The 27960-nt window shown below is 39.6% G+C and overlaps 4 protein-coding genes and 1 pseudogene across 7 annotated transcripts; 1 reads left to right on the top strand and 4 right to left on the bottom strand.

Annotated features, from left to right (window-relative positions):
- Nucleotides 1–45: 45 nt before the first annotated feature.
- On the bottom strand, nt 46–8012 carry LOC126608339 (helicase-like transcription factor CHR28). 4 transcript variants are annotated; one of them, XM_050276206.1, is made up of 13 exons: nt 7845–8012; nt 7389–7530; nt 6353–6482; nt 6057–6255; nt 5451–5965; nt 4848–4919; nt 4684–4761; nt 3691–4597; nt 3049–3179; nt 2489–2710; nt 1131–1667; nt 779–988; nt 46–547 (listed from the first exon to the last, which is right to left on the bottom strand). In XM_050276206.1, the coding sequence occupies exons 3-13, from the start codon at nt 6461–6463 to the stop codon at nt 443–445; spliced, it is 3087 nt and encodes a 1028-aa protein (XP_050132163.1). In that variant the 5' UTR covers nt 6464–6482; nt 7389–7530; nt 7845–8012; the 3' UTR covers nt 46–442. The 4 variants fall into 4 exon arrangements, with proteins under 4 accessions (XP_050132163.1, XP_050132165.1, XP_050132164.1 ...); XM_050276208.1 differs by lacking the exon at nt 7845–8012 and having other exon boundaries at nt 5451–5744; nt 5877–5965; nt 7389–7747; XM_050276207.1 differs by lacking the exon at nt 7845–8012 and having other exon boundaries at nt 6353–6486; nt 7389–7750.
- Nucleotides 8013–8444: 432 nt separating this feature from the next.
- Nucleotides 8445–10267, top strand: LOC126608349 (high mobility group B protein 7-like). The gene is made up of 8 exons (XM_050276224.1): nt 8445–8684; nt 8826–8908; nt 9057–9117; nt 9216–9323; nt 9471–9528; nt 9632–9676; nt 9815–9901; nt 9996–10267. Exons 1-8 carry the CDS (start codon nt 8539–8541, stop codon nt 10077–10079), a joined length of 672 nt encoding a protein of 223 aa, XP_050132181.1. The 5' UTR covers nt 8445–8538; the 3' UTR covers nt 10080–10267.
- Nucleotides 10268–10535: 268 nt separating this feature from the next.
- Nucleotides 10536–13000, bottom strand: LOC126608343 (probable leucine-rich repeat receptor-like protein kinase At1g35710). Its single transcript, XM_050276212.1, has one exon. The coding sequence runs from the start codon at nt 12679–12681 to the stop codon at nt 10792–10794; it is 1890 nt and encodes a 629-aa protein (XP_050132169.1). The 5' UTR covers nt 12682–13000; the 3' UTR covers nt 10536–10791.
- Nucleotides 13001–18746: 5746 nt separating this feature from the next.
- Nucleotides 18747–20492, bottom strand: LOC126607732 (uncharacterized; annotated as a pseudogene).
- An 824-nt stretch (nt 20493–21316) lies between these two features.
- On the bottom strand, nt 21317–27901 carry LOC126608342 (uncharacterized). The gene is made up of 11 exons (XM_050276211.1): nt 27368–27901; nt 26839–27140; nt 26536–26730; nt 25600–25946; nt 24834–25125; nt 24442–24600; nt 23505–23870; nt 22897–22962; nt 22578–22626; nt 22283–22406; nt 21317–21601 (listed from the first exon to the last, which is right to left on the bottom strand). Exons 1-11 carry the CDS (start codon nt 27714–27716, stop codon nt 21511–21513), a joined length of 2340 nt encoding a protein of 779 aa, XP_050132168.1. The 5' UTR covers nt 27717–27901; the 3' UTR covers nt 21317–21510.
- Nucleotides 27902–27960: the final 59 nt, after the last annotated feature.

The following is a 27960-nucleotide window of genomic DNA, read 5'->3' as shown; positions in this document are numbered from 1 at the left end:
TCTGGTGTGAAACCAAGAGCTGCTAACAAAATCAGATTCCGGATATAATTGCAAATATTATCACATAAAACATCATTTATCATGTTATTAACATAACTAAAACGAAGGAAGGTATACTACTAGTACAGTCTTTTTGTACAATAAAATAGATTAGAAAATATTCACAGTCAGTCACCCTAGCCCTATGCTCGCTCGCTCGCTCCTCACAAATTAATGGGAACAAAAATGCCGTCTTCAGCCCGGGAAGTTGAAAAAAAAAAAAAACAGATGCAGGTTCGGATGCAAATCATCCATTAGTCCCATTAGAGCCTACATTATCGGGCACTACTACTACAACTGCTACTGCTACAATTCTCAAAAACTTTGTTTCCTGACCAGCTTTTCTTTGAGACAGCAAAGATATTCAAGCCAAAAACACGATTGTGAATCGCTTGGTTGTGTTCTAGACCATAAAGAGGTACCTCAGATCCTCGACAGTCAGACGTGTAGCAGAGCCCCCACCATGATCTTCACCAAAAGCAGATGCCACCATTTTTCTCTTTTCTTCCTGCAAAACATGGGAGTCAATGACACAATATGACGACTTAGATCTGACATAAGTGCCGTTTGGATATTTCATGTGAGCCTAAAAGATACATATTTGCTAAATATAACAGAAAAAACAGTAACCTTTTCTCTTTACAAATCAGAACTACACGGAAAAGAAAACCGAAAGAAAAAGTACATCAGCAGTGCAAATCGAATATGGACGGCAGAAATAGTAACTGTAAGATCATACCTGTAAAGCTAATATCCTGTCCTCCACTGTATCCTTAATTGTGAGACGTGTTACAGTAACAGGTCGGGTCTGTCCAATTCTATGTGCCCGATCAATAGCTTGATCTTCAGTAGTTGGATTCCACCACAGGTCCAAAAGGATAACATGACATGCAGCGACCATGTTGAGACCAAGGTTTCCAGCCTTTAGTGACATGAGCATAACAATGATCTACAAAATATTTCAACCATTAAAGATGTTAAAATCAATGACCAGATTGAGGTAGGAAAAGGGTTAACCATGTAAAAATGAACAACTAAAGTAGAAGCAGTTCTGCATTATTTGAGCAATTTATCAAGACGAGGACCAAAACCTCAGGATCAGTGTTAAAATCTTTGACAGCCCTGTCTCTTGATGCCAGACTCATTGTACCATCAAGCCTTCTGTACTGTATACAATACTCGTTCAATGATGCCTCAACTAAATCCAACATGCCAGTCCACTGGGAGAAAATAATCGTTTTGATTGGTCCATTATTTGGTGAGCTTGAAAAGCCAGAATATATACTATCTGTGATTTCGGTTCCAAAAGCAGGGTCTCCACTGCTTCCAGTAGAGTTATGTTCCAAATGTGACTGCAAAATCTCAATAATAGCTCTGACTTTAGATGAACTATACTCATTCTGTAACACAATTGATTTCTCACCCAACTCAGAATTCATCGGAGTACCATCAAGATTATTGGAGAGGCAACTTATGAGAGTGGATTTGGAGAAAACAACATCAGAACCAACTTGTTCTTTACATTCAGCATCAGGGCATGTATTGTCATCACCCGTCAAGTGTTCTGAAACACACTGATAGCAGAATACATGGCCACACATAGTAACAACAGGGCCTTCAGGTGGATCCTGCCAAAAGCATCAAATACTAGGAAGAATTAAATAGGCCCACCCAATGTTCTTTTAATAATCTGACACTTTCAATTCGCAAAGAGAATCTTCAGCACAAAAATTCCCTAGTTAAGTGCGTCGAGATTCCTCCCAACTCCCCAAAACCAGTTTTTTTTTTTTTTTTTTCAAACGCCCCAAAACCAGTTAAGCGTGACTGTACTTTTCTTTCAATGTTTTAAAGTCATTTTGGCTTAAAACAATGTGTTAGACACACAAGAAAGACTTCTACAATTCAGGAGAGAGAATATGCTTAAGTATATAATAATTAATAAGAGCTAGGAAAGGAAGTCAATGGTTTCAATCTTAAGCATCATGATGCAAAGGAATTATTTATTATAAGGTTTCATTGCAATCATGCACAGTATACTGGGAAAATTAGAAAAGGAGACACTGAGCTTCTCTAGGTCCTGTGCTACTAACAGCTATAAAACCTAATTGTCTCAATAACATATTTTCAGATAGGAGAAATAAATCGAGAAAATGACAAAAGAAAACAAGTTGCTTTGCTTTAAACTAATCGAAATGCAGACACCATTTTCACATAGTAAGTACAAGCACTATATCTCCTATAATTGGCTGAGCCCTTAACTAAAAGCATATAGTATTTATACTATATTTAATTTTAGAACAGGCAGTCATCACCAGCCTTCCACGTGTGCACGACGAAGCTGACCAGTTTCCAAAACAGTTGTTTTCGTATTAACTTAACATAATTTTTTTTTAAGTCTACAGAGATTTACGGGCCTTTATATGTTGGGAAGGGTTTCAAGAAAGCTCACTTTGCATACACGACAAATGGCCAATGAAGTTTCCAGGAGATGCAAAAGATGGGAAATCATATCCTTTGGGAGTCGCCTTGCCATTTGCACAGAATCTTTCCCGACACAGTCAGAGTCATATGCTTTAACAAGCTGAGGGTGGTCACAAGCTTGCCGGAGGCGTAAAAGCATCAAAAGAATATTTGCATAGTTTTGATTCACTGTGCCAGCAGCGGCATATGCCTGCAAGACACTCACGCAATACATATCAGCATACGAATATCTATAAACCCAAATTAAATCTTCATGAGATCACAAACGAATCTTCCTCAAAACGGCAGGTTTCCACAAACTGCAGGTTGTAAATATTTTAGCATGGAATTCCTACCTGTACCAGGTTGCAATATATATAATCTACCTCAAAAAATCCAACTAAGTAGCATGTATAGGGGCCATTAGAACAGCACAGATCCATTTCCCATTAATAAATCCACCAGCAGCATTTGTCACTTACATCTCAAATTACTCAAAAGAAATATCAGTTGTCTCAAGTAGAATAAAAAGAAAGAAACGGAATGCACCTTGAACTTAGTGCGTGAATCGGCTTCTAGCTTGGTATAGAAAGCACGCTCCTCAGATGAGAACTCCACTTTACTCAAGTTTATTGTTTTTGGTGGTAACTCAATTATAGGTTGCCCATTGATCAATGTTCCTACATAAAACAATAACAGACTTTATTAATAACCTACATACACAGTGACAAGCAATTTCTAGTAACATGTTTGTCCAAACGGTATGTAAAGAACTAGAATAAATTTATCAGATAAACAACCACATCACAAAATAAACTTGAACAGAAATGCACAATAGTAAATCAGAACTAGTTAAGAATATTTTCATAAAAAAATAAACAACAAAATACCATAACGTAATTGGGCACACAACAGAAACAACTGAATAATGAAACAAAAGATGTTTTAAGCAAGTCCAAATTACAAAGCATGGCTTAAGACCATACTATTTTTGCCAATATTTCTCAGCCAGAAAATATCCCCCTTTCTCAATATGGAATTCTGAAACTCAAAGAAAGTGGTTGCCTAGTTCAATATGAGAAAGCAAAGCCTCATGTGTAAGACATCCAACTTGATGGATTATTAAAAGTGCACAAATATAAACATCCACCAACTATCAAGCAAATCAAATAACCTGAACAGTATATTCACCTTTTGTTCGACGCAACATTATAGCCCTCAGAACTGCCTGGAGCTTCTTATAACCTTGGATTGAATTTCTCGATATTGGAACCTTAATGGTACTGTAAAATGACTTATATACAGCATAGGGGTCATATCTAAGAAATCTGAAGTAACTGTATAAATCATCAATTGTATTTTGTATAGGAGTACCAGACAAACACCACCTTCTTTTTGCTCGAAGGCTACAACACGCTCTTGCCACTTGAGTTCTGTGATTCTTAATCGTCTGAGCTTCATCTAGTATCACCCTAAACCAACCCACTTTTGCAAGTGCACCAGAACCGCAATCAATAGATGAACTGTCAATTCCTTTTTTGCCCCTCTTTCCCTTCTTATTAACAACCGAAGCCTTTTTTCTCTTCTTATTACTTGAAAAATCAGAATGTACTCCATAAGTTTCCCCATTTTTCTCATCAGGCTCATCGTCATCAACTAAAGGTTGTTTTGGGACTTCATTGGTTACAATAGCATATGTTGTGAGAATCACGTCATAGCTAGCCAGTTCTTCAGGATTCTTCGTCCGGCTGCCACCATGATAAATAAGGACACGCAGCTTTGCTTCCTCTGCAACCTTTTCATCCAGCTCCCTAGCCCACTGTCGAAGAACACTTGCTGGACACACAACCAATGTACCCGCTGCTGGCCTCTGCTTTCTGATGGACCGTGAAGATGTACTAACTTCTGGAATTGATAGAAGATGATCAGGTTGCTCAGTTTTATTCAATTTATCCAAACCACCGTTGGGATTGTCCTCATCATCATCCAAATTTAAAGCTTCAGTTTTCTGATTGCCTAACTCTCTAGATTTTGATTTTGAATCCAAAAACTTCTGCATTTGTATAAGGGAAATCATTGAAATGGTCTTACCAAGGCCCTGTAAGATAAAAGCATTATGAATATAAGTAGTGCATAAATATGAACATTAAGCGTCGATTTAGAGGTCAGAAGTTATTGAATAACCTGATCATCTGCTAAGATTCCACCTAGACAATGCAGACTTCTAGTTTCCTTTTGAAGCATCCATGCTAGAGCAATTTTCTATGGGCATAAACTTAACTTGAGTTCATGAAAATGATGAATTCAAGAGAATGATGAAACCAATAATTATAAAAAGAGAGAAAAACCTGATGTCGTAGAAGAGGGACCGACAGAAGACCATCAGGTAAAGTAGCTTCAACTTTTGGTTGATTGAGATCCTGCAAGAACCAAACTTCCTTTAACGAGGATTCCTTGCTGTGCAAGACTGCAACTATGACAACAATATCTAGGACCAATCCTGTTAAGATTTTACTTGCTACCCCTGGTACAATCCCAATTAATGAGATCTGTCTTACCCATAAATTCCTCAACAACTTTAAGAAATAGCATAAACCCACCATCTCTCTGTATAATTACGACAACATGGAAGGAAAGATGACTATAGCTATTTTTTATTACTAGCACAACATGAGAAAGGGACATACTTGTTCCCTTTCAAACTGGTTTTGGCCCCAAAGATTCGTACCTTGAAATTAATTCTTTCTTACCAAAAGACTACTGAACAAAATTCATTTTGCACAATACATGGTTTTGGCCCCTTTTGGGTTTCTGAACGTGTCAAGGTTTCTTCACAAATGTTCAATCCCTGATAATTTTTCTTTTACTGAACCTCACAAAGAAATCAAGACTAAATTGCGTACCACACCAACAATAGCAATGGAACAATGTTAGAAATGGTACGGAAATACCTCTAATGCCGCTTGATATATCAGTCTCTCATCACTGCCAGCCACCCTATCGTCACCTGTCCCACCATGGTATGCAGGGTCATTTGAACTAGCAAACTGTGAAGTAGAAAATGACTTTCCATGCATGAAAGAGGGAGGCTGGCCCCTACTCCCACTGCTCTCAGACCTATTAAATTCGTTGTCATAGCCCCTACTTGAATAGTCTCTCATAAGGCCCTTGCCATTGGTTGCATAAGTACTTGGTGCCAATAGCTGCATAGACGGCGGAAGGGTCCTCTTATGAGCTTCATAGTCCTTAACAGAAATATTATAAATTTGTGAATGATTACTCTGAGGCCGTTCCGCATAACCATTATGTGCTCGAGCAGCATGTTGATTTGAGGTTCTCATATCATCACTTGAACTGGGATTAAAATTCTGTTTCACCTGTGTGTGCTGATTAATATTAGGAGAGTTGCCATTAGAAGCATATGCTCTTCTAGGAGAAGGCACCTTTCTAGACTGCCCAGAATAATCTGCAAATTTCACCGATTGTCATGTAATTAATAATACATACAACTTCTTCTAAACTTAGGGAGGCCATTAAAATACAAAACCCAATCTAACCTCTACTCCTTGGATTTGAGCCAGGACCAGAGAGCGAGCTTGGAAGAACTCTGCTGTTGCCATATTCCCTTTCTTCTATCTCTAATTCACTATCCGATGAACTAATATCTATAAATTCCCTTTGAGCCATGAAGGTTGAAAATTGAGTTTCCCTTTCTTCAGCCAACTTAGAAAGTGAATTCCTTGCAGGTAACCCAATCTGAAATTGTGAAGGATTTTTAAAATCTCTTGGTGCAGCAATATAAAGTTTATAAACAGAGGAGCAACAGGTTTTACTAAAATTTAAAGTGACTCACCACGTCCGTGCAGTATTTTGAGATTAAACTGCCAATCCATCCACTTAAAAAAGAGCAACGTCTCCAAGTTGAATCAAAGAAATCATAAAGATGATCCGCATGACCAAACATCTAAGGAAAGGGCATCCCCCTTCCTCAAAAAACAGAAGATTTATAAGTTGAGCAGATTATTTTGAAGTGCACAAAAAAAAGAGGCAAAAAGGAAGGTTCATAAGCTTATCAGGGAATTGAAATACATTTTATATATACAATAACTACAGTACAAAACAAAAGCATATAACAAAAGTAGGTTGATTGTTCTGATTAAGGATGAAAAAGATTTCACCAAACAATGCAAGCCAGTGAAAAAGAATTTATCACTTGACTTCATATGGGTATAACGTATACCAATGTATATGTGCTAATACTTAGGCAGTCGACATGAGTAATTTGATTGACCCTTGATAATCATCGGATTCAAGTTTAACTGATCATTTGATTGACCATCATAAAATTGAAGTAAATTTTTCTGCATTATCTCGGGGTGAAGTTTCCAAGCAGGAACTCAGCAAAAGAGGTGGTAGACTGCTTGCTTACTAGGGAACCCTGATGTTGATAGTAAACCTATACCAAAAGGATAAAGCTTTTCTATTGAAACTTGATGTTGCTAGTAAATCTAACCTCAAAAGCACAAAACTTTGGAAAAATCTAACCTCATAAGCACAAAACTTTGGAATCGTATTATCACAATTCGCAAAGACCTGATTAACTTGACCCTCTCGTCTCCAAATAGGACTTTGCTTACAAAATTCTCATAACATCCTACCAAATTATAAAAATTAAATAAAAAAACTCCAAAGAAACCTTTGAATTGAACGACTGGAACAAATTTGGAAGAGACGAAAGGTAGCCAACAAGAATATTTAAGTTAAACCCAGAGGAAAAGGATGAATTGCAAAGATGGAACATGCAGTGGATGGCAGCTCCAGTGGCTCAATTCGTCATCAAGTTCAAAACTTTACTCATTAAAATGCAGAGGACAAAGGAGAAATCGTACCTGCAAAAGCTACAATGGCCGATTGTCACTGCACTTGTCATACACTCGTTTATAGGGTTTGCAGCGCAGGCGAGGGGAGAAGGCGATAGGCGGAGACAGAGAGAGTACTGTTGCGTCGAGAACAATGGACAATGGAAGAGATCTTGAATAGAAGAGTATCAACCCCAAAATTAAAATGTAAATTAAAATAAAAGTAGGAAATTAATAAATTTAACTAATATAAAAAAGGAGGAATCTTCACTTCAACACATTTAACAAATTCATTTACTGTGGAGGATAATTAGTATTATGTTCTTGAAACATCTCAATTTGTTTAATTAATTTTACAAATACAAAAGGGTCACGGTATTCAATTGAGATGAGATAATAATTTTTAGTAAGAAAAATTTAGTTGAACAACTGAAAACACGTGGAATGAGAAGCTTTTGTCAAACTCGTTTTTAAAGTGAGTCTTACTAGCATTTCTCTTAGGATAATTAGTGGGGCAGTTCTTGTGCTCTGGAATTTGAAGTAATTATCATGCAATGCCACCTTCTTTCTTCATTCTTCTCACTTCTTCTTACTTGTACGAGTACCAGAGACAGTTGGATGGAGAGTGGACAAGTATAACCATGTTTGCTTGGTTCCTTCCTTCCTAGAACAAGGAAATACATTGATTCACAACTCAACTAACACTCGGATTAAAAAAAACAAAAAAACGGTCCGCTAGGCCTCAGAATTGGGCCGGGTCTGGGTTTCAATCAAGAGGCCCAGGCCAGCTTGCTTGGACTCCGATCCGGCCATTTGGGAGGATGGTCGAGCTCCGGTCAGGCTTAACTGCAGGCCAAACTGTGAGCCCAGTATTAAAAGAGAATGGGCTGAGATCACGGGGGTGCATGTACATATTAGAAAGCATAAGAGACTCGACCGAAAAAAGGAAGCACAAGAGGCGTTAAATCTAGAGCGTCAAAATTTGGGGAAAGCTACAGGAAACAAACATGGATGATAACGAAATCTGGCGGGCGGGGATTCTAAAATTTTCCCTCGTGTTTTCATCAAAGTTCAAACTCAAACATTTTTATATGAATATATATTAGTATTCGTTCCGCTCAGTTCCTTTCATAGTTTCATTTTATTTTCATAGAAGAAGAAAAAGAAAAAGAAGAGAGAAATGGGAGGAGGGTCAATGAAATCGAACCCAACCAAGGCAAGGAAGAGAGTGGAGGCCACTGAGACTGAGGAGAACTCCTTGTCAATGTCAACAGCACCACCGCTTTCTCTCGTTCGTGGCAAGGATGGCAGTGCCTTTGCCCGATGGTTTGCTACCCTAAACCCCTCCCCATCCTTTTGCTTTTCTCCTTTGTTATATTCTTCTGGATTTAGGGTCTATGCATTAGTCTATTAGATGTGTAGTGTTTGTGTTGAATAATTGAGTTAAATATGGGTGATAAATTGCAGCGATGAGTGCAACAAGGACGTGCCAGTGGCACTCATCACCATGCACAGCTGTAGCCTCGATGCCAAAATCAAGCTCAATCTCAGTGCGTAATTGGTTGCCGCTATTTTTCTTTTTTTGCCTTATTTATCTTCTGTGTAATTTTTATTCTACTTATCTTGAGAAATGAGAGTAGCATATCTGATTTTCCTTTGTTTGGGAATTGGGAATTGGGAAATGGGATGAGTTTCCAGAGGCTCAAGTTGTGGAAAGGCCCCCTGAAGTGAAAAAGAAGCCTCCCACTGAGACTCAGAGGTAATTACTTCTCATTCTCCTCTTCCGTTTCACTTGTCACTTTGTTGTGAGATTTATTATGTATCACATCTTTCTTTCAACTTTTTTTTTATTTGCAGAAAGAAGTTCACTACCGCCACATCACAACCAAAGATGTCAAAGAGAGCCAAGAAGGACAAAGATCCAAATGCACCCAAGCGCCCTCTCACTGCCTTCTTCCTCTTCCTGTAACTCTCCTCTCACCTGTTGTTTCTGTTTCTCTTACATGTTATCAATGATGTACAACTGCAGTATCTGCTGCGGATTTGAATGATGTCCGTTTTGTGTGAGACGCTGTTTGAGGTCAATTGGGGATTTTTTTTGTTTTTTTGCAGGGATGATTTCAGAAAATCCTACAAGGAAGCTAATCCTGATTCCAAAGGTGTTAAGATGGTATATAGTGTCATCAACTTCAGCACTCCATTATTGTATAATATGCTATGATTTGATGAGTTTGTGCAACCTCTAATGCTGTAACTTTAAAATGGAATTTCAGGTTACAAAGGAGGGTGGTGAGAAGTGGAAGTCTATGACTGATGAGGTTTGTATTTGCATTCATTTGTCTTTTCTTCTTTTTGGTTTCGATCGTGACCTTCAATCTAATCCTGTGGACAGGAAATGGTAATTAGACTTTGTCTGATCCTATTTTCCTCTTGTGTCTGATGTAAAATGTGTTCAGGAGAAGAAGCCCTATGTGGATAAGGCTGCTGAGCTTAAACAAGAGTACAAAAGAGCACTGGAGAGTGACATTGCAGGAGATGGCGATGTAAGACTTGTTCATTGTAGTTGTTGAATGTGTTATTATTATTGTTGTTATTTTAGCTCTCTCTAAATATTGGTTTTTCTTTGTGGAAATTCAGGGTGGAACAGCTGATGGGGTTTTGGAGAAAGAAGCTTCAGAGAAGGAAGGGGAGGAAGAAATATCTGATGGTGATGAGGAGTAGTACTAGCGTACTAGTATTAGTCTAGTTTGACAAACCTTTTCATAGAAAGTTGTATGTTCCTCTCTGTTTGGAGGGAATGAGTCTGATGCATGTTTATGGATTCTTGTAAATTCTGAGGCTGGTTGCATCTGAGCTATCTACAGCTTTCCTGAAACTAGTTATAATATATATCGTTCTTGATTGATTCATGAGCATCCTTTTTTCTTGGTGGACTTGTGAATGCAAATCTAGTGGTTGAGCATTTCAATTCCATTTGTGTTTGTGTTATAATTGGTTGGTGTACGTTGAAACATGAATTGCCTAGTGCTTACTTGCGGTATCATTTCAAATTACAAAGTGCATTGAAAATATCATTCGATTCATTCCACTTCTTATTCTGCAATCTATCTGAGTTTATGTATTAGTTGGTGGTCTCGATTCTTGTTTTTGTTGAGAGGCACTTTCTGAAGCAAATGATTAATGCACAATGCTCTTTAATTTGGATGTTTAAGCATAAGCTTAACAAAGGAAAGAACGTACATTTTCTATTCTAGGTATGTAAACAGATGAGGCTTCTTAAGTTAAAAGTGAATATGATAAATAGATACTAAGTGACTATCTTTTATGGATCTTGGATCTTGGCTTTTGCAGGAGAATGTCCTACGTGCTGTTTTGTATATTACATGTAATATCAACGAAAATGCTCATATTTTCTCAAGTCTGTGTCAGCCTCTTACTGGTTCATCATATTTGCTTCTTGTTTCTTTCCCCTGCCCCTGCAAGGTGGCATTGGCTTGCCACATAAGCACAGATTGTGCACGTAAGCAGCTGCAGGGAAAATGTTGAATGGTCTCCCTTGTGGGATCTCTCCGCATAACCTGTTTGCCCTGAAGCTTGCGTGTCTGAGCCCTTCAATCCCCAATAGGCTATTTGGAATCCTTCCTGTGAGCCCATTGATGGACACATCGAGCCATTTCAGTTTCACCAGCAACCCCAAACTTGTAGGGATGGTGCCTGTCATCTGGTTCCTTGATACATCAAACCTTTCAAGTTGAGTCAGGTTTGAAACTGAATTGGGGATGTGACCGGAAATCTTGTTGCCTCCCATGTGGAGCACTTTGAGCCTCAAGCCTGCCTTAAACTCTGGAATTTCACCTGAAATTTGGTTATGGGAGACATCCAAAAACTCCAAAAAACTGCTTGTCCTATCGTTTAAGATTCTCGAGAGAGATCCCACGAGCTGATTTGAGTGCACATCAACAGAAGAAATTGCGTCGGGCAATTTGATTTCTGAAAGATTCGACTTCAATTGGTTGTTGGAGAGATTGAGGCTCTGCAAGCTTGTCACGTTGGTGAGGAGCTCTGAGATTCCACCGGTAAAATGATTGTGAGAGAGGTCAATAGAGGTCAAGGAATCAGGCATTGTAAATGTTGGGAGGGATCCTCTCAATTGACAGCCAGCAAGATGAACATGTCTGAGTTGTCTGCTTCTGATCCAATATGGAACGCTCTCTAAACTGAGATTGTTGTAAGACAAGTCTATGGACAAGAGAGAAGGAATGCCCCTGGCAAGGGTCTGAGGCAGAGCATCTGAAAACCCGTTCCTGGATAAATTGAGGTACCAAAGGTTGTTTAATCTTGAAATGGATACCGGAATACGTCCTGTAAGTCGATTGGCGCTCAACGAAAGAGTGGTGAGAGATTTGAGTCCGGCAACCTGAACAGGGATGATGCCAGTCAGTTGGTTGTGGTTCAAGGACAGGTCCAAAAGCTTGGACAAGCTGAAGAGGGAAATGGGCATCTGACCGGATAACTGGTTATTGGAGAGATCAATGTAAGTAAGGTTTTGCAGCTGGCGACCTACGAAATCTGGAATGGGGCCGGACAAGGCATTGAAGCTGAAATCAAGGTACTGCAGAGCATGGAAATTTAGAAAGGTGGGTGGGATAGGACCTGTGAGGGAGTTTCTTGCTAAACCTAGTTGGAGAAGATGGAGAAGATGGCCTAGGCTTGGGGGAATGTGGCCGCTGAAACGGTTGCCGCTGAGGGAGAGGCTCTGGAGGGAGGACAAAAGGCCTAGACCGGAAGGAATGGGGCCAACGAGGGAGTTGTCTTCGAGGGAGAGTTGGGTGAGGTGGATGAGATTGGAGAAGCTCTGAGGAATTGGACCTGTAATTAGTTTCAGCCCACTGATAACGAGTACCTCCAAGAAATTCAAGTTGGCAAGAGAAGGGGAGAGAGTGCCCTTCATGTAATCAGGTCCGGAAGCTGGGCGCTGCAACTGCAAGACAGTAACCCTACCACCTGGGTTGCACTCAACACCTTCCCAGCCTCCGGCGCAGCAGTCTCTGCCCGTCCACGAAGACAGCATTTGCGTTGTGTCCTTGAAAATTTTGAATTTGAAGCTGAGAAGGGAGGCTCTATCTGCTTCTGAGCAAACAGCCGGAGATGACGACGACACTGAGGATGTAGAACACAGCAGGATTGACAAAAACATGAGCAACGATAGGTTGGAATTGGAAGTACGAACCCATCTCCATCGCCATCTCCATGTGAGGAGGAGGAAGAGGAGGACCGGCATTCTCATTTTGGGGGGAGGAGGAGGATGTCTAAGTCGGAGCATAAAAAATGTGAACAATGATATATGTATTTAAAAGGAAAAAGTGAGAGAATAAGTGAAAGCTGGAAAGCAGGAAAGCAAGCAGTAGCAGCGGAGAGGAGGGTGGAGGAGCTTGAGGAGGGGACTTTGGCCTGCTTGCCGTAGACACTTAGACAGCATGTATGTAATTAATTAATACTTAATAGCTAGCTAGGATGAATGATGAAAAAAATGGAATTACAAAAAGTGAGCGAGAGAGAGAGAGAGAGAATACGCATGTAATAATTTGGTTTGGAGGAGGAGGCATAATATGTCTGAAACTCTCAAGTGTCTGCGTCTCTTATTTATAGTAACCAAAACAAAACAAAAGAGGTGAGGTCGGCTCCCGGGGAGTAAATGGAACTTGTATCTCGCTTCCTCACATGTAATGCAACCGTTTGATGATCACGAGGATCCTTCTCCAGTTTGAACGTTGGAGCGCACTAGATTCAAATTGCGCAACCAAATCAACCAACTTTTTTTTTGTACTTTACAAATTAACCCCTATATTAAAAAATAAAATAAAAATTAGGGAATTAACCCCTCCCCTTCCCTTGTATTTCGTAGCGCAACGCTCGTTATCGTTGCCATCCACAGGTCCCTCGCACAACCTTTTCTTGTGCCATACAAAAGGCCTTATCATTTCTCCTCCTGTCTTTCCATTCCAATTGTAATTAATTTGTGCGGACTCTTCGAACATCGCTTCTCACTTCTCGAGGCAAATGACAATACTTAAAGAGTTTTTTTAATGTAATTCAATCCAATCACATGAGCCAATAATTACAACATGGTGATACACAAAACCGGAGGTTTTGGAACAACTTAAATCCGACCGTGGATTTACATGAAATGTAAATAACACAAGATGTATCGTGGTTCACCCCAAGGTTTGGGCTACGCCCACACTGGTTGTATTGTATTTCTCTGAAAAGTGAGAGAAAGAGCCTCTGTAATATGAGAGGGGATGTGAGAGGGTTTCAGGCCTAAGAGTTGGCCTCCCTCAATTGTGAGAGTGAGGGGTCCTTTTATAGAATAAGGACTCATCACTTATTACATATTTGCCATTTCCTTTATCACATAATTACATTTAAGTCCCCCGAGTATTTGTACGAGATCTAAATACGAGGCCCTAAATATGGTATAAACAGTAGTCCCCCAAGTCTTCAGTCAAGAGAGTCTTTTGGCTGGAGACTTGAAATTCGGTCCATGTGTGGGCCGAAGTAACTAGATGTTGTCTTGAACTGATGTTCGATATGAGGCGGTGCTCAATCTGAAATGATGCCCAACTAGAAGTAGCACATGCTGCGAGGCTGCTCATCTTGTGGCTTATGTTGCCTTGGTTGGCTCGGCTTGTGGCGTTGAAGGTGATGGAGTCCCTTTTATAGAATAAGGGCTCACTCCTCAATACATAAGTGATGGGCTAAAAGTGATGCTCGCGGCGAGACGGTTGCTCAGCTGGCGGCAATGCTCTTTAATGAAAGTGAGAGAGTCCCTTTTATAAAATAAAGGATTGCTCCTCGGTACATGAATAATGGGTTAGGAGTGATGCTCGCGACGAGGCGGTTGCTCAGTAGGCGGCGATGCTCTCTAATGGTGGTGAGGGAGTCCCTTTTATAGAATAAGGGCTCGCTCCTTAATACATAAGTGATGGGTGCTTTCTAACGAAAGTGAGGGAGTTCCTTTTATAGAATAAGAGCTCGTTCCTCATTACATAAATAATGGGCTAAGTCCCTTAAGTATTTTTTATGAGACCCAGTTGAGGCCCAATATATGGTGTATAGTGTAGTCCCCCAAGTCTTCGGTCAATAGAGTTTGTTGGCTGGAGACTTCAAATTAAATCCATGTATGGGCCGAAGTGGCAGTTGTTCGGATGCGGTATTTGTATACCCTGCACTGAAGCTTTGTAGATGAAGCTTTGCAAGTAAAGCTTTGAAGCTAGAGCTCTGTAAATGAAGCTTTTGAAGCTGTTTGACATGAGTGATGCTCATGAATGTTTATGTTGATTGACATGAGTGATGCTCATGAATGTTAACATGAGTGATGCTCATGAATGTTGACATGAATGATGGTCATGAATGTTTATGTATGATTGTCATGAGTGATGTTCATGAATGTTTATGTATGAATGACATGAGTAATGCTCATGTATAATTTGGAGTATTGGGCGTACTTTTGATCACCTGGTTGGTGGCATGAAGGAGAGTACGGGTTGTACCTTTCATCACCTAGTTGGTGGCATGAATGGTTAGTTGCCAAATGATATTAGAGTACGGGTTGTACATTTCATCACCTGGTTGGTGGTAATAGCGGTAGGTTGCAGAATAATTTTGGAGTACTGGGCGTACTTTTGATCACCTGGTTGATGGTAATAGTGGCAGGTTGCCGAATAATTTTGGAGTACTGGACGTACTTTTGATCACCTGGTTGGTGCTATTTTGGGCTTATGGGCCTTCGCCCTCCACAACATGCCAACCCATTTATTTTGGGCTTTGCCGTTTTTTTTTTTACCCTCTGATGGGGTTTATACAGATGTTTCCGAAAGATAAGGAAAATAAATTACATCATTCTGGTGGGGTGTTTATTCCTTGCTTTTGCAGTGTCCCCATGTGCCTCCCTTTTGCTTTCTCATTTCTTTTCTGCTTTTGTTTTTTGCTTTTGTTTCTGTTTCCCACTGCACCTCTGTCTTTTGCTTTTGTGCCGCAGCTCACTTGATTGTTTTTCTTTCTGCTTTCTTCTTCTGCCTTTCTTGGTATCTCCATCAGCATCTGCTGAAGGTTTGGAGGACGTTCGGACCCGCATCGTAAAGTTTGATGCAGCTGACGTTGAGGGACTGGAGGAGGACTGCCACTTGCGACGGAGATGGAAGGTTGTTGGTTATTTGTCCATAGTTGATTCCGAAGCTCAAGCTCTGGACTTTGAGACTTGAATTTGTCGAAGTTGATAACTTTGTCCATGACATCTTGGCCAAAAGAAGAAGAAGAAGGAGCGGACAGACGCGTCATCTGCGTCGCCTGAGCTTCCTTTCCAAAACTCATGTTCGCCATTGACGGCCCTCTCTGCTCCTCCACAGAGAACCCATGTGGGCCCCAATCCTTCCCGCTCTCGTAAACCACCCTCAAAACCAAGCTCGGATTAAGAGCCAGTGACAACCCAAGCAAGTTCCTCGCTGTGAAAATCCCCAAAAAGTTGGCCATTTTTGCAAAAACAAAGAAATTGGAGGACCGAGAAACAAACCAGAGTGAATGAGCGAGTGGATGTGAAGAACTCAAACACTGAAGGGATGATTTATAGCAGAACCCAAATGATGAAAACCAAGTTTAATCGCCAGGTGGACGGTGAAGATTGAAGCTTTGGCTCAGACATCCCGGATTACCAGGGTTGCGCTTCAAATCAAACAGAAGAGAAATCAACAACGAATGATGGTTTTGAAGATTTGGGAGGACTCTGAAAACTTTAATAAAACTCGCGGGCTTCAATGCTCTTCCCAGATGATTAGTGTTGGATGGTTTATCTTCGGAAGATCAGACAACTTCATGTCCTTGTGTAATGCTTGAATCAATTCTTTCCTCTCTTGAAGATGTTCTGAACACATCACCTCAATAAAATCATTGAGAAAACAAGGGGGACATTCTTAACAGGCATGTAAAAAGAGATCTTCATCAAGTCCCTAACATGCTGAGGCTTTTGGGGCAACAAAACATTCATGGCCTCTTCCACGCTTTTCACCTGAAACATCCCATTCTCCATATCATTTTCTTCCATGCACACTCCAGCGCAGCACAGACGGAGTCGCCACCGCCACCGTCAGCTCCTTCTTCGTCAACGCTCCCATGGTTCTGCTATCTATGCTCTGTCGGGTTCTCACCCCGAGACGGAGAGGAGGAAGAGGTGAAGGACTTGGAGCGAGATCGGGAGCGTGTCGAAGGGCACGAAGGTCTAGAGCCAACACGGGTTGCTGCTGTTGCTGTTTGGACCTGGCGCCGCCGCTCTGGGAGTGGTTGGGGAAGTCCATGGTGCTTCGACAGCGAAGACGGCGCGGCGTGCTTGAGGAGGAGAAGAAGGTCGACGACCATCGCCTCGTCGTTCATGGCGAGCTTGACCCACCGTCTTGACCGTCGTCAGCAAGGGAACTCGTAGAGTTGTCACTATCAGTTTTTTTTTTTTTTTTTTTTTTTTTTTGCTCTCTCCTCTCTTTCTCTCTAGAAGCTGATAGATATACTCAAACAAAGCTCTATCTCCTCTCTTTTGTTGTGCCCTTTTGGTCAGTTCTACCACACTATCTCAGAGGTTGCTTTGTTAGGAGACCTCCATTTATGAGACAGATTCTGATTATGGCTCTAGAATTTAGAATTTGGAGTGGATTGGTGGACGTGGAGAGAGAGAGAGCTCTGTGTCTGTGTCTCTGTGTAGGTTTTGCAGATCCACGACGGAGGTGAAAAATTGAGGGAGAACCGACATAGCTTTTCGTGTCGATTTCCACAGACGGCGTCAAATGTTGATGCACAAAACCGGAGGTCTTGGAACAACGTAAATCCGACCGTGAATCTGCATGAAATGTAAATAACACAAGATGTATCGTGGTTTACCCCAAGGTTTGGGCTACGTCCACACTGGTTGTATTGTCTTTCTCTGAGAAGTGAGGGAGAGAGCCTCTGTAATATGAGAGGGGATGTGAGAGGGTTTCAGGCCTAAGAGTTGGCTTCCCTCAATTGTGAGGGTGAGGGGTCCTTTTATAGAATAAAGACTCCTCACTTATTACATATTTGCCCTTTCCTTTATCACATAATTACATTTAAGTCCCCCGAGTATTTGTATGAGATCTAAATACGAGGCCCTAAATATGGTATAAACACAACACATAACACATGTTCTCTTTTTTTAATCTTTAAGACTCACTCAATAACACGATACTAATATAACATATTCTTTATTTATTTTTTTTTAACATGAGTAATATGTGCCTTGAATTATTATTATTATTATTATTATTGAGGCAAAAAAACTAGCATGAGTTAACCAAACATGTTAGACGAGAGAACCCTATTTTTTTTGTAACGCTTCCAAGTCAAAGCTCGAATGCATTACAAGATTAGCATTGATCGATCAGGTTATCTTTCAATATCAAGTCTCAATTAATTATTGCCAACTAAACTGGAAAAGAAATTAACCACTCAATTGCATCTCTTTTAATTAAATGGTATGAAATGACAATCTTGAATATAATCAACATTAAAAAAAATTAATTAGAAAATTAAAAAGGGTTCTGACTACTGATGATGATGATGGTGATAATTAAAAAGAAGTGGACGAGAGGATGGTTCAGATTGAGCTAATTATATTAACTCCTAGAGCTTGCTTAACTGTTGATTGCTCATGATTATTTACTTTTCCTAATTTGGAAGGAAGACTAGTGTACCTTTGCCTATCGGTTCCATATGTGATGCTTGTTTATACTACACTTACCATATTTTCATACTATATTTGTATAACCTCTCTAGTAGAAGTAGGATTCACCAACATATGTAGGTTTCATCTCTATTAGAAAGGTTTACAACATATATAGTATAAAAGCAAGAATAGCATTTTTGGTCATGAAAATGCGTTTGCAAAATTTTTGTAGTTACTGAGACAAATGTTTTTGAGTAGCACGTCATATACGTATATTTGTGTGTAATTATGTAATATTAGTTAGAAAGTAGTTGAACATTCGGAGAAATTTGTCAAACTATCGGTCCTCAATTTTGACTTATTTTGTTCCATTGTATTAACTTGTGTGCTCTCTCTCTCTCTCTTAACTTTTTAAAGACTCAAATTCAAGTTTCATGTCAATACTAGATAAAATGTTGGAATTTGCCAGTATAAATTAATGCCTCATGAGCTGTGGACACATCAAAAGTAAAAACATAGTGGATTGTCTTGATAAGTAGATAAATAGAGTATTATCATCAATTCATTGCACTTCGAGTTCAAACTATTTTCGATTCGTATACTTTAGATGAACTTTGGTTATAAAAATAAAAAATATCAAAAGTGAATGATGAAACATGAGCTGGATTAGACAGGTTGCGTTGATTGCGCTAGCTTTAGAGTGAAATGATACATCAGACATTCAAAGAAGTGGGTAACAATTAGAGAATTAGACCATAAAATTAAAGTGCAGTAGTAATAAAGCAATCCTTATTCCTTAGTCCTTACTGGAAGTAATGGCTTCAGTATATGGACTACCATCTTCCTTGTTGAGCAAGATCCTCACTCTCCCTATTTGCATGAAATTGCCTACCCACAGAGTTCCAAAACTGGCAGCGGGAATTCTTTTATTTAATTATTGAATATAGATTTAGCTGGACTTCCCTTCTTCTTAGTGTAAAAATATCGATGTATTAAAAAAAATAACTATTGAATGTAGATACGCGGTGGTTAAGCTTGGCGATGGCGATGGATCCTCGGCCTACCTGACAAGGCCCAAGTTGAGGATGCCCCAGGAAGTTTGTGGCCAACTTCTGTCCTTTGCCTTCATGAGGAGCACCCTTGCCCAAGCAATCCATCCTTCCCAAGTCATCCTCTTGTCCCAAGCACTCCTCCATTCCAGCATCCGGGTTAGCCCTCTCTCTGCCTCCCTCTCCGCCTCCTCAAACCTTGCTTCTGTCAAATAAACCTGACCCAACACCACATGCGGCTCCCCAATGACAGGGTTCTTCTCAACACACCTCAACAGCAACTCCTCAGCTCTGTCCTCCTCTCCTTTCTTTCCCTATTTTTGAGACACATCACATACAGCTTCCCAGTTCAATTCCCTTGCAGCCAAATGCTCTTCCACATCCAGAACCCTCGTGCATTTGTCAAACACTGGTGGCACCACCAGCTCGATGTCTTCATCTCTACATTTGTCCACCCCGGCATTCTCATCCCCTCCACTTCCAGCAGCAGCAGTAGCAGTACTAACAGTTTTCTTCTCTTGGATAAACATCTCCTCCTCTCTCACTATCAAATTGTATATTGCAGCCATCCTTGATATGGAATTCATCCAAAGCCCTGGCATGCCATCGCGGGGCCACAGAGCTCCATAATTGTTGCCCCTAAACTCGAGGCGGCCATCTTTGTTATCAAAGAGCTCGTCCTGGAAACCGAAGAGTTGATCACTGAAATCTGCCATGGTCATCAGGACAAACACTGCAACCACCCTCCTCGATACCAACACATCTTCCCCGGTCTTTATGTGCTTCACTGTAACCCCATTTGCGGGAACAAGACTCTGCACCTTGTTCCTCCAACTACAATTCGGGCTTGCAGCCTCCGATTGGTTCTGCAGCTGCTGCAGCGACATCTCTGATTGTTTGAGATGCTCCACGAGATCCACGTCGATGAAGTAGAACAAAAGGTCGTCGTGGATGAGAGGCTGTCTGGGGACAATGCAGAACAAGTAAATCAAGCGTTCCGCAGCCTCCCCGACATGGGCACGAATGACGTCGCGGCCTGTGGAAGGATCAAAGATGGCAAGGTTGACATAGGAATTGGAATAAGCGGAGTGAAAGAGGCCGCAGAGCAGAGGCAGGGGCCTGCCATATCTTGAGAATGCGGTAGATGTCAACGAGGTGTTCGAGAAAGGTGCCGTGCTTGTGCCAGCACTCGCCAGCTCCAACTGAGCGCAGCACGGCCACCAGAGAAGGCATATTTTTGTCAACGGACTCCAGCTCACCCCGGAGGAAGGGGCGGGTCGAGTTCAAGAGGCTTTGGAGGTAGGTGCCGCCGTGGCTGCTCTCCAACGACGGTGTTTGGTTTTTGTTCCTAAAATCTAATTAGTATACTCAAATATAAGAGAGAGAGAGGAGAAAGAAAGGGAGGGAGAGGAGCACAAGAGATAGGAGTAGGATTCTCTCATCTCTTTTTTTCTTTTCCTTCCCTCTTTTCCTATTTGAACGGTAACGATTAAGTCACGTCAATATATTAAATTAATTTTATATAGAAAGAAAAAGATAAAATAAAGAATGTGAGAGGAAGAGAAAGAATCCTAGACCAAAAAATGATGTGTGGTGTGGGAGAGTAGTCCGTGCGAGAGTGCGATCAAAACAGACGAAACAAGTGGGTGGCGGTGGTGGTGGAGGAGAAGACGTAATCAAATGTGGTTATCTGCTTGATTCTGTTGCGAGGATTGAGATAAGGATTTGTTTTGTTTTGTTTGTTATGTCGCAGTCGGGATTTACGCAAAAGGATGTTGACATCCATCCATCCATCCATCTCCAATGCCGATTTAAAGATAACACTCAACCAAACCAAACCAACAAAAAAGTTGCACCAACATGGTCTCGTTTTGTTATGGTTTTCCTCCAATTAAGTTGCACCAACATATTCACAAATTTAAATGGCCTGAGGCCGACCAACCCACCTGCCTTCAAAGGTGGCAAGCAAGCGCCCAAACACTCATTTTCTTCTATTGCCGGCGGCTCTAATGTTTTCTTTTCATGGTAAACAAGAAAACCTATTCATTTGTATATTTCAGGGGCAAGTCTTACTATATAATAATAAAAACAAAAACAAAGAAAAAGCCTCTCAACATTTTGAAAGTGGTTTGCTCGTCTTGTTGGTTTGGCATTTAGAATTTCCCCGTAAAATGACTCGTACATTATGCACGCACACGCAATGGTTTAGTTATTATTCCTGTTTAACAATGTCATATTCAACAGAAAACTGCAAAGGGGCGTTGCTGATATTACAAACCCAGGAAAAAGAAAAGGTGTTGCTGATATCGTTTTTCATGTGAATGATATACCAGGTAACACAGCGGAGTCGCACCACATCCTACCTGAAGCAGTGTATTTAATTCCCCCCGGACCCTCCGGCAGGAACCATATCTAGAGTCTTCATTATGAAGGTATATATGAAGGCATCTTCTTGAAGCTTCTCAAACCTGCGCCAAACAAGAATTATTACTTCATTACAGATAGTATATGGAAATATTTCAGACTTCAACTATATCTCAAAGGCAATAAAGTTTTTCTGTCTATCTATATAAAACTCTATTTACGGTGAAAAACAGACTCAGACTCTGTTTCAGAAACAATTTCCTTGGGAAAAACATGAATCATTCAAAATGTTCAGAAACATTTACACCCCACACGGCAAAGCAATGCACACAAGTAAAAGGGTAGGGACCTAAAGGTTTATACAAATTAGTCGAATCCAATATAAGTTTAAAAGCTTAAGCTACATAGACATGGAATGTTTGATTAGTTGGCAACAGAGAACCTTAAGAAGAACGTAGTTAATAATAAGAGTTTGACCATACGAACCATGAACACGTGTGAGAAGGTATCTGAACTTAGTTCCAGATTGGGTAAAAGGGTTGTGATGTTCAAGCTCTTGTTACTCCTAGAAATATTTGGGAGTTTCTCTTTACAATAGCCTTGAAGGAGTCTCACTTTACATAAAGCGCTATTACTAATCCCTCACCGTTTTATTTTTTAAGGAGGTTATTTTCATGGATGATATTCTTCAATTCTTGGGGTGAGGTGAGATTTTAAATAAATAAAAACTTAAAAATTCCAGCACAAGTGAATAGCTTTACGCATAATAACAGAAATAATATTACCTCCCTGACTTTGAAAAATGCCCAGCACCAAGTTCACATTTAAACATAATGATGTTTTTATCAGTCTTCTTATCCCTTAGATTTGCCACAAATTTAGCAGGTTCTGAGTACATAACCCGTGGATCTGTTGCAAAAAACCAGTGTTTCAATTGGAGAAATAATACGTCATATATGATATTAGGTGAAGAATACATCTATTGGATATGAAAGTACAATTTGTATCCTTCCTATTATTTAAATCGATAATGCAGATATTGAAATTGCGGAAGCAAAAGTGTTATGATATTATGCCTACCATTTAGACCAGCAGTAACAAGAATGTTCGGATAATTTTGAGCCTTAACCTGTATAAAATAATGCCAAATATAGATTATTAGAGTAAACAAAATGTTTTGGAATGTACTACAATTCATGACCTAGTAATGCGTTTGGGATTTTAGCTAGGGCAGAATTAAAGAGAAAATACATGATTTAAGTTGCATATTCATTTTTGTTGTTTGGATGGGTAGGAAAGAAGTGATGACCAAAATGATGCCAACTTATGGTTATTCTAGCTTAATTGTTATAAATATACTGATTAAAGTAGTACAGCATAGGTTATATTGTCATCTCACGTTATCAACAGGGGAATATGACTTCATGTAAAAGTAGAACTCCTCTTTACGTGGGTCACCCCATTCCTGCAAAAATAAAATTATATCAGTGAATGTAGTTGGTGTCTAAACCCACACCTTGGGAAAATATAGCAGCAACCTGACTGCAGTCGCCAAAAGTAAATTAAGATCGTAAAGACGGGGAAAACGGATATAACTAGGTAGATCTGTAAAACCAACAAATGTATAAAGAAATTTCAAGCAAAGAACCCCAGAACTTATACAATGGAAAAAAGAAAATGGCAATATCAGTAAACTGGTGTTGGAATTTTTTTTTGGAGATGTCTAGAATATAACAACCCAGGCTTATCTCACTACGTGAATCCTAGAATGCCACTACACTTGGTTTTGTGAGATGCCTAGAATGATGTGATAATTCAGACCAAAAAAAAAATTATGTGATGATTAAATTATTATCCACCACAGTGAAAAATAGTAAATACCCAAGATGTGACGATTAAATTGCCGATGTCTAGAATGATGTCAATAAAACTAGATGTTTATCACATGTATTTGATTCATCCTGTTAAAATTTTCAGGGTCAGGATCTGATGAGGAAAGAAAAATACCTCCCACTCTGAAGTTGTAAGGGGGATAGTTGGGTCAAGCATTGTAGTCAGAACATCAACAAAAGGCACTCCAGCAACAGCAGCCTTGAACAAATCAGGCCTCATATTAAGAACAGCACCAATAAGCAATCCACCTGCACTCCTTCCATCAATGCATAATCTTTCTTTGTAGCAATATTTCTTTTCTATCAAATACTCAGCACAAGCAATAAAATCTGTAAAAGTATTTTTCTTCTTCAGCAACTTTCCATTCTCGTACCACTGCCTCCCCATTTCACCACCCCCACGAATATGAGCTATAGCATATATAAAACCCCTATCCAGCAAAGAGAGCCTTGAAGCTTTAAAGCTGGCATCTATACAGACCTATTGACATAATAAAACTCCTGAGTCACTGAGAGAGAAATGAAAACAAGAAACGAACAAAATAAGCCCTCTTCCAAATGGCTAAAAGGATATTGCCTCCTGCAGTATTTTCAATTGTGAGGGCCACTGACAATGTCCAACATACTTGAACAATTTTACCAAATTGTGATTAGAATTAGCCATCATAGGCCAGAAACAAAATTCTATATTTTAATTACTAATCCAACTGGATGATACATAATGCATTAAACAGACAACCTATAAGGTAATAACAAGAAAACTTTCTTAAGATGTCAATTGATTCAGATATTGGAAAAGGAATATCCGCAGAGCAGTAACGTATCAAAAGCACAAAAGTTTCTTTTGTGATGGCTACATGTTTAAAAATGGATCTGGTCATATATTTTTAAGGGCTTCAGATTTCAGTGCTGTACTTTCTAATTGTCCAATTCAAAGCATCTCGCAAAATTTTCTACAAGAAATAAGCTTTTCAGTGTAATCACACGACGATTACAATGTCAGTGAAAAAGAAAATACAAAAAAAAAACTTGCATACGAATTCTTCTGTTACCTCATAAGAGCCATAGCCATAGAGTAGCAATGGATCAGATCCATCAAGTTTTACAATATCCTTCCTATAAACAATTGATATTGGAATCTGAGTACCATCTGGAGCACTAGCCCATTTCCTTTCTGTAACATAATCTGATGCTTCAAAACCTCCCAAAACCTGAGAAACATAAATGACAACACCACCTATCACAAATACACATACACAGGAACCCAAGGCCAGGTAGAGATAGTAAATGGAATAAACGCAAAGCTTACTTTCAAAAAAGTAAAAAATAAATCATTACTATTGCAACAATAAACATGTACATGAAAAGAGAGTTAAAAAGACAAGTATACAAAGGGTTAGGCTCCTAAAATTTAGTATTTGAAGTAATAATAAATACGACTTACCGTTTCAATCTTCTTCAAAACAGAAACACCTGTCTTCATATCATAATCATACACAGAGGGAGGTGTTTTCATGGAGCTATAAGAAAATCGTAAGATGCAGGAAGAAAATTCTGATTCTGATGGATCCACAGAGTATGTGGGATCCAAAAATTTAACAGCTTGACCACCATGAAGGGTTTTAAGTGGTTGTCCAACATCTGGAAGTTGATAGATAGTGACTTTTGGTAGACCCTCTTCACGTTCATATACAACAAGGTGATCACTAAAAAGATGTATATCCTGAATTTTCACACTGAAGAAATTTCTAAATTAGTATGCCTAACTATCAAGGAAAACATGCCTGCTAAGAATAGTAAAGGTAAAAAATATCAGGCCCTGAGAAAAAGTTATAGAAAAGTACGCAAATCCATACGCAACAATTGGACCAGGTGGCATGGAGTAGTGAACAACACATCTAACTCATTCCATTGTCACATCTCTCTTATTCACAGTTAAAACAGCGCATATGTGAGAAAAACAAAAAGCTAGTGAATGGCTCAAGGAAAATTTCCAGTTTCATTTCTGGAAAATGCACTGCAAATCACATGTCGATATATAATTTTTTAATTATCTATATACTTAATTTCAACGGGGAAAATTAGACGTAATATTGATAAAACATAAATCACGTGGTTGCATGTTTTTAAAAATTAAAAAAGACAAGTCCATTCATGAACATTATTAAGGTCCTGCATGCGGAGTAAGGATATAAAAATTTAGTTATCACCTTTCCCTGTGTGGAAGAAGAACTGTAGTTTCAGATGTATTTTCCAATGGACAAGCAATTACTTCAGAATTAAAAAACTGGTTGCTCCTCCTCTTTATAAAAAAATGATTTCCTCGATGGCTAACAAATGTATCAATGCCATCTAGGCGAGGTGTCAGAACCATAAGCCCATCTTCAGGCTTTGAATTATCAAGGTAAAAGTTGAATCTTGTAGTTTTACTTTCGGATGCAACAAACAAGAACTTTTTGCTCTCAGAAGCTTGAAGATCAATTGAAAACATATCATCCAGTTCGTGATAGAGGCAGGAGTCACTTGACTGTTCTGTCCCCAACTTATGTAACCATGCCTATTAAAAAGAAAGCAAGATGTCAGATTAAGCAGTTTACTCACAAAAATAAACAATGGAACAGAATGTATGCACTATTTTTTTCTCCGTGAGGCTGTGAGCCAGACAGGGTTCAAGGTATAACCTCTTGGCTCACTGCATCTGCAGCAAGACAACCAACAAGAAAACAGAATCGAATTCTACAGAGATATAGGAGGATATATCCAACGTTATATTCAGCACTTATCAAGATAAACAATGTCATAAAATGAATTCTCATGGAAAAGCATGGGAATGTGGTCATAGGAGACAATATTGAAACAAAATATCAATGTAAATTATAACAAGTAAACACGGCAGGCAAGCCTCCCAGATAGGATGTACACAACTGGGGTAAGTTGCTTAGTTCTAAATTTCACCGAAACATGAAAAAATTTCAAAATTCAGAAATTGGCTAAATATTTTATCAGGCACGCCAGTCCTTGAGTAATGACACCTCAAAAATCTACCCACAATTATGTTGCAGAACAATTGAAAAAGCAAGTGAAGTATGTGTGTGAAACATAGCATGAGATGAGGAAACAGAGGGCTTAAAGCAGCAGTATCAAACCTTGTCAGGGCGGAGGGTCTCGTCCATTGTAATGTAAACTAAAGCCTCGTTGCCGGCCCATTCAAGATAGGATGTCGTACCAACAAGAGGCAGACCCACAGGAGCACCTGTCTCGGCATCAATGACATAAACTGTATAGATTTCATTTCCTTTGGTGTCTTCTGCATATGCCACCAAATTGTTGTTTGGACTAACCTGAAGAAGGATTAAGAAATGAACATGAAAACACTCCATAAACTGTATTGAGATCGTCATCATATAAACGCATTGTCATGTTGTTGTAATATTGGATTAGGTAGATACCTTAAAAGCAGCAATGCTATAATAGGCATGATTTTTAGCCATAACATTCTCATCGAAGATTACATGCTCCGGAGGAGCATCAGGTCCGGTGGGCATTGTATCATACACAGATACTGGGAGGTCCGCATCACCCTCGCTGCTGGTTTTGGGTATTAAGCGGCGACAATGCTGAACGTACTCCATACCGTTGAGAGTCCTTTGATAGTAATAGTAGGGGCCTTTTCGTTCAGGTGCAGATATATCATCCTCCTTGATCCTCCCCCTAATCTCAGAGTAGAGTTGATCTTCGAATTTCTTATTTCCTAATGTAAGCCAATTAAATTTTAAATTAAAATGGAGAATTGTAGTTATAGTTGAGAAACAAGCAATTAGAGAAGAAACAACAAATTGCATCTGCTAGTTAGGTTTAAAGGTGTGCTGCTGAATGAATTGAAGATCAAATCAAAAATTGAAAATAATCGAATAAAGAAGGAAAAATGCTGGATGCGATGGGGAAAGGTAAGCAATGCAATACTAGTTTAGTTGATACCAGACATGAGGAATTGAGTATAATCGTTTTCTTGTTGAAGGTAAGAGAGGACTTGGGGGTCGGAGCGAGAGTCGTCGCGGAGCCAATAGTAGTTGTCCACTCGGACGTCGCCGAACATCTCCATCTTATGCTCCACCTTCTTCGCCACCGGAGGCCGCTGCATCTCACTCTCACTCATCCTCACTCTTGATGTGGGTTCTGATGACGTGGACGCTCGGACGGAGAAACCTAGAGAGGAACCGGCGCCACCACCAAATGACGACAATACGACTACTGGAAGGTAGACAAGCGGAAGTAGGTTCCCTCTGCGCCACTGCCACTGCTTATGCATTCTCATTACCATTCCCATCTTTCCTATATATATTTTTCTCGACGAAGATTTTTTTTTTTTTTTTTTCACACCTTTTTAGTAAACTAATTATTATCTACTTCTGCCCAATATTTCATAAATTCTCATAAACTCACAAAAAAATGATATAATAATGCAGACATTGAATTTGCAATTTTTTTTTGTTGTTGTTTTTTTTGTTTTTTTTGTTCAGAGGAGGGCAAAGCCTGGCAAGTAAAACAAAAAAGCTAGGCAAGAAGTAGTG

The sequence above is a fragment of the Malus sylvestris genome, chromosome 16 (assembly GCF_916048215.2).
Source record: "Malus sylvestris chromosome 16, drMalSylv7.2, whole genome shotgun sequence".
Taxonomy (NCBI): domain Eukaryota; kingdom Viridiplantae; phylum Streptophyta; class Magnoliopsida; order Rosales; family Rosaceae; genus Malus; species Malus sylvestris.
Note: the sequence above shows the minus strand (reverse complement) of the source record. Positions and strands in the feature narration are given on the sequence as shown.

Bases quoted from the DNA above. Each gene is read 5' to 3' on its own strand.
- LOC126608339 (XM_050276206.1), bottom strand. From the start codon at position 6,463: ATGTTTGGTCATGCGGATCATCTTTATGATTTCTTTGATTCAACTTGG. The intron at 1,668-2,488 runs GTGAGCTTTCTT...TGCTTTTGGCAG, and splicing joins CCATTTGTCGTGTATGCAAA to GATCCACCTGAAGGCCCTGT. The intron at 548-778 runs GTATGATCTTAC...CATGTTTTGCAG, and splicing joins ACAGGATATTAGCTTTACAG to GAAGAAAAGAGAAAAATGGT.
- LOC126608349 (XM_050276224.1), top strand. From the start codon at position 8,539: ATGGGAGGAGGGTCAATGAAATCGAACCCAACCAAGGCAAGGAAGAGA. The intron at 9,118-9,215 runs GTAATTACTTCT...TTTTATTTGCAG, and splicing joins CCTCCCACTGAGACTCAGAG to AAAGAAGTTCACTACCGCCA. The intron at 9,529-9,631 runs GTATATAGTGTC...ATGGAATTTCAG, and splicing joins ATTCCAAAGGTGTTAAGATG to GTTACAAAGGAGGGTGGTGA.
- LOC126608343 (XM_050276212.1), bottom strand. From the start codon at position 12,681: ATGCTCCGACTTAGACATCCTCCTCCTCCCCCCAAAATGAGAATGCCG.
- LOC126608342 (XM_050276211.1), bottom strand. From the start codon at position 27,716: ATGGGAATGGTAATGAGAATGCATAAGCAGTGGCAGTGGCGCAGAGGG. The intron at 23,871-24,441 runs GTAACAGAAGAA...TTATGTCAATAG, and splicing joins ATGGCTATGGCTCTTATGAG to GTCTGTATAGATGCCAGCTT. The intron at 22,963-23,504 runs GTATTTTTCTTT...TTATTTTTGCAG, and splicing joins TTACAACTTCAGAGTGGGAG to GAATGGGGTGACCCACGTAA.